Genomic DNA, 5,674 nt, shown 5'->3' with positions numbered 1-5,674 from the left:
GGGGGGGGCTGTTAAGGCCAGTTGGCTGTGGCAGCTATCTTGTATCAGCTTTCTTGTATCCGGTTGACGCCAAAAGGTAATCAGGTAAATTCAGTGATTACCTTTTGAATGTTTCAATAAAATATATCCAGTGATTCATAAGATCTGTAGACATGCACCAGCTCCTCACTACCCAGAAAGGAGAAGCCAGTAAAAAAACGGATGGATGGATTCATGAAATATTTTGTTAACAAATTCTTAGCATAAGATGATCTTGGTCTAAAATTTATGCATTCATTCAGTGAATGCTAGGGCTTTAATTTTTTTTAATGATTTCCTAAAGTCTGGCCATTATTCATTGATAAAAAGGACAGAAGAGAAGCAAAGACTAACCCAAAGTGAAAGCTCTGAAATATAGCACAGGTACAGCGTAGCTGCAGGAATACAGGATGTGATACTCAAACTGAAACATCAGGCCGATGTTCTCAGCCACCCAGCAGCTGTTGTCATCTTCATCTTCTAGCTCATCTGAGGAGCTGCTGGGATCAGATGAGGCAACACATACAGGCTAAGAAGAAACACAGAGTAGTGACTGTCACTGTCAACTTGTGATGCTTCAAAATGAAAACTACAGACACAGATTAATTTGTTGGTATTCTTCCATAATAATCAAAAAACACAAATGTAACTGGAGCCAAAAAGTCTCATCAGTCCCAGACACTTCTCCGAGATACTTTGGGGCGTGTCAACTTGCATTTTAGTCAATTCCTGTCTATTTTTCAGCCAGTAGTAGAGCCTCTTGGGTCTTCTTCTGTCTTGGGTTTTCATTTTGAATCATACTGGAGCCCTGTATGATTCAAAATGTGATGGATGATGCAATCAGAAATAGTTGTACCTTGACCTTGGAGCTACAAAATAGGGCTGCTTGAAAGTAGTCTTCTAGCCTTTATTTTTAACGTGTATATCTGTAATCTTTCTGAGATCCTCAGACAGCTCTCACCTTTGCTTTCCATGTTTAGTGTGGTGCACACAACCATACCAAACTACCCACTGGCTGTTTGCTCCCTTTAAACAAGCTGAATGGCTGACAAAAAGCTTGAAAGCACCTGTAATACTAACGAATGTCAAACACTTAGTTTGAAATATGACTATAGTCCCTTTAAGAACACCAACAGATCCTTTGATACCATTTTAACATATCTTTGAAAATTAACATTATCATTTTTTCTTCCACATTTTTTAATTTATTTTATCACATACTAAAGGCATACATTAGACAATGGCTTTTAACTGAATCACTTTTCATACGAAATGAAGCTCTGCTTCAATGAGCTGTAAAGGGATCATCAAATTTATTCACATCTGTACTTATGTACCTGTTCCTCTTGTGGTGGTTGAGGGCTAGGATTACAGGTGGAATGCATTTGTGGGTGTGAGCCTGACTCCTCTTCTCTCTGTGGTGCTGGGACAGGTCTAAGAGCAGTCTTTTTCAGGTAGCCTTCTGAACCCTGAAATCATTTAAAGAAATGACAGTGACTTTAGAGACTTTGGTTTTAAAATACACATAATCAGCTAACTACCAGTGGAAAACAAAAACAATCAGGAAAATACACAGCCTGGCCAAAAGAAAAAGTTGCTACCAAAAAAAGGTTACACACTAATATTTCATTGGACCGCTTTTAGCTTTGATTACGGCACGCATTCGTTGTGGCATTTTTTCAATAAGCTTCTGCAATGTCACAAGATTTATTTCCATCCAGAGTTGCATTAATTTTTCACCAAGATCTTGGATTGATGATGGTAAAGTCTGACTGCTGCGCAAAGCCTTCTCCAGCACATCCCAAAGATTCTTAATGAGGTTAATTTATCATGCTCCCTGAACCACTATTTCACAATTCGAGCCCAATGAATCCTGGCATTGTCATCTTGGAATATGCCCGTGGCATCAGGGAAGAAAAAATCCATTGATGGAATAACCTGGTCATTCAGTAGATTCAGGTAGTCAGCTGACCTCATTCTTTGATCACATACTGTTGCTGAACCTAGACCTGACCAATTGCAGCAACCCCAGATCATAGCACTGCCCCAACAGACTTGTACAGTAGGCACTAGGCATGATGGGTGCAACACTTCACCTGCCTCTCTTCTTACCCTGATGAGCCCATCACTCTGGAACACGGTAAATCTGGACTCATCAGACCACATGACCTTCTTCCATTCATCCAGAGTACAATCTTTATGCTCCCTAGTAAATTCAAGCCTTTTTTTTCCAGTTAGCCTCATTGATTAGTGGTTTTCTTAAGGCTACACAGCTGTTCAGTCCCAATCCCTTGAGTTCCCTTTGCATTGTGCATGTGGAAATGCTCTTACTTTCACTATTAAACGTAGCTCTGAGTTCTACTATTGTTTTTCTTGGATTGGATTTTACCAAATGTTTAAGTGATTCCCGAACATGATCTTTCAGGATTCTTTTCCGGGCACATTTCTTTCTCGAAGATGATGGGTCCCCACTATCCTTCCAGTTTTTAATAATACGTTGGATAGTTCTTAACACAATTTTAGTAGTTTCTGCAATCTTTTTAGATGTTTTCTCTGTTTGATGCACGTCAATGATTTGAACCTTCTCAAACAGACAGACATCTTTTCCATGACCACGGATGTCTTTCAACATGGTTGTTTAAGAAATGAGAAGCATCCCACCAGTTAAGGTTAAATAACTTGTTGCCAGCTGAAACATAATCGCCCATGCAGTAATTATCCAATAGGAGGCTCAGACCTATTTGCTCAGTTAAATCCAGGTGGCAACTTTTTTTTTGGCCAGGAAGTGTATATTCAGATTTAGCATACTGATGATAAAACACTCACTGCTCTACTTTACATGAAACTGTACAGGCTGCACATATAAACTTATCAGATTAAATTGGATGTGGGACATATTTGCTTAACCGTCCAGATCAAATTTAGCAGTACCATACACCTGCTACCACATGGCTGACACTGCTTCTCCTCTACCATTTGATTGCTCGCCTAAGAGGTAAACATCTGCCGCTGTAAACTGGTATTGGTATGGCAGTATTGAAATAGTTTTATGAGTACAAGTACACGCACACAGTAGTGGACAGATACCCAATCCTTGTATCTGTGCATCCCTACTCCTGACCTGGACTGCTTCCCAGCTCCAGCCGTCTCTCAGCTGCTCTGACTGCTGAAGTAGTAGCCGACAGCACTTGTAGAACTCCTCCTCATCCAGAACACCACAGCTCTTCTCTGCATGGGAACGTGGAGGAGGTGTGAGGAGGTGTGGGGTGGGGTGGGGTGGGGGGCAGTAAGAGAGAACTTTAGCATATCAGAGCTGCATATCACCCACCACCTTTCATGCCAGAGTTTTACACTAAAATTATCTTAAGATCAGAAATGATGGTTTTAGTAAAACCTTGAAATTAATATTAGGTGTGATTTGATGGGATCAAGTGAGATATATTAGTACTGGTGGATGACTCTCCACATCCACACCAAAATGTAGCTATATATCTATATGAAACTGCTTTAGTTACAGCAATTTTTGTTTACTAAGATTAATTAGCTATAGAACCATATTGACTTCAATAACCTTCAAATATTAAGCAGTTGTAGATGTACATTTGATGATTACTTTACAATAGTGTCATTCAAATCTGTCCAGTGGTTCATGAGATATTTTGCCAACAGGCAAAAATGGTTTACTCCAACCTGTAATGCTAAAGTTTTAGGCAAAGATCTCACATAAAGTGTAGTACTTGAAAGTATGTTTGTATGAATGTCAGTTACTACAAACAGACAAATTTGGCAATATAATATGTAATGACAATTGTTTAAACACAGATATTGTGCAATATCAGCTACTATCATACAAAAATTTAGCTTAATATGTCTAAGATTCAGAGTTATAGCCATTTGTGAGTTCTTTACGTTTAAATCCATTGGTTGCGGTGGCCATCTTGAATCGGGTTGACTCCAAAAGTTAATCAGTTGTAGATGTTAATCCCATGATTACTTTTTGAGAGTTTCATTACAATCCGTTCAGTGATTCACAGGATATTTTGCTAAAAGTCATACAATAAAACACACATAAGTTTGTATTTCTATCCTTACTAGGCCGAACCGAGCAGCAGCAGGAGTCCTCCTAACACACTGTATGGGACTGAAGCAGAAAGTAAAGCCTTTTCTTTTCCTTTTTACTGTAGTTCTACAGACAAACATTGTAGTAAAACCTGAGAACACCTTAAGGAGTAGAATAGATAGCTTAAGGTGAGCTTGGAGATATTTATTTATTTAAACAAATTGTCAGTACTTTGCTGTTTTTATATTTCCGATATTTATTCCAGTACTCACCAGTCATGGTGAAACGTGTTTTGGTCCCAGGCGGGGGTTGACAATGAAATAATAGAGGAGTCGCCTGAAAATGACGACAGAGTTTTTTTTTTTTTTTTTTTTAACTTTATTTGCAAAAATGTCATCGAAACAAGTCAGTTATAAATGTATATTTTAACAAATGAACAAAAGCCAGGGGGACCATAAATTAATTGTTTTTGCTATTTATATCATGGATTCCGAACACTATCCCAACTTAAACAGACATCACAATCAATCTTCCTTTGGACATAACGGGTTACATCATTCCAGAAGGTGGCAGTAGTGTGACAGCTCCGGAACAGGTGGAACACAGTTTCAGGTTCAGACTCACACAGAGAACAGTTCACATAAATCTTTTTTTTTAAATGTAGCAAATACTGCTTGGCAGGATAATGTATAGGAATTAATTTATATGACATTTCTCTCACTTTGCTTGTTAACAACTATCTATAAGGCAAGTTCCATACATTGACCCACTTCAGATCCTTTACAATACCAGACCAGTAATGAACAGCATATGGGGTGGTGGAGATATTTGCTTGAAACAAAGATCTAATGTTGCGATTATTATTTTTGGATTTAATAGAAAAGCACAAGTGGCCCATTGGTGTTACAGAGGGGTCAGAGGGTGGAACACATGCTGATTTCCCAGCACTTCTTATATAGTTAAGATGCCAGAGGGAACAGCATCTATAACTATGACAAATTCTTTTGGGGTAACAGGAATACCAAAAATTTGCAGGAACTTAGATTAATTAAGTAAATTCCCATTATCATTGAATAGCTGAGTGACTAGAACTATATTGTTATCAAACCACAATTTAAAAAAGATGGATTTATTTTTGTATCGGATGTGCTGGTTGTTCCAAAAAAACATCTATGAGAAGAAAAGTTGAAAAAAGAGGAAAGTTAAATAAAGTGGTATCTTCCGCCAACTGATTAATAATAATTTCTTTGTCTGCAATGAAGATATGCTTTAACGGGCTATCTTTTATATGAGCAGATACGAGTTGAGTACATAAGATGAACAAGTAAGGAAAGATGGGGCAACCCTATCAGATTCCCCGCTGTAAATTAAATCTTGGTGAAGTCCCATTTTTTAGTCTAATTGTTGCCTTTAGAATATATAGTTTTAACAGCTTTGCAGTAAAAATTACCAAAACGCTCCAGAATTTTAAATATAAAGTTATGCTCTACAGTGTCAAATGCCTTATAAAAGTCCAGAAAGAAAGTTAAGCTGTCGTCAGGACACAGAAAATAATAATCAATTAGATCTAATACAAGTTGAATATTATTGGAGATA

General features: G+C 37.9%; 1 protein-coding gene across 3 annotated transcripts in view; it reads right to left on the bottom strand.

Annotated features, from left to right (window-relative positions):
- Positions 1-4,426, bottom strand: part of atg10 (ATG10 autophagy related 10 homolog (S. cerevisiae)) — a 9,741-nt gene extending 5,315 nt beyond the window's left edge. The window contains exons 1-4 of one of the 3 annotated variants that reach the window (XM_017436055.3): positions 4,351-4,426; positions 3,140-3,246; positions 1,356-1,487; positions 373-547 (exon numbers count right to left, since the gene is read on the bottom strand). In XM_017436055.3, coding sequence (XP_017291544.1) covers positions 373-547; positions 1,356-1,487; positions 3,140-3,246; positions 4,351-4,357 — 421 coding nt within the window. In that variant the 5' untranslated portion in view covers positions 4,358-4,426. Of the gene's footprint in view, positions 1-372; positions 548-1,355; positions 1,488-3,087; positions 3,247-3,927; positions 3,971-4,350 lie in introns of those variants that run through there. The other 2 variants (XM_017436054.3, XM_017436056.3) reach the window with 2 other exon arrangements.
- Positions 4,427-5,674: the final 1,248 nt, after the last annotated feature.

This window comes from Kryptolebias marmoratus, linkage group LG20 (genome assembly GCF_001649575.2).
Source record: "Kryptolebias marmoratus isolate JLee-2015 linkage group LG20, ASM164957v2, whole genome shotgun sequence".
NCBI classification, from domain to species: domain Eukaryota; kingdom Metazoa; phylum Chordata; class Actinopteri; order Cyprinodontiformes; family Rivulidae; genus Kryptolebias; species Kryptolebias marmoratus.
The sequence above is the reverse complement of the archived record's forward strand: the minus strand, read 5'-3'. Positions and strand labels throughout refer to the sequence as shown.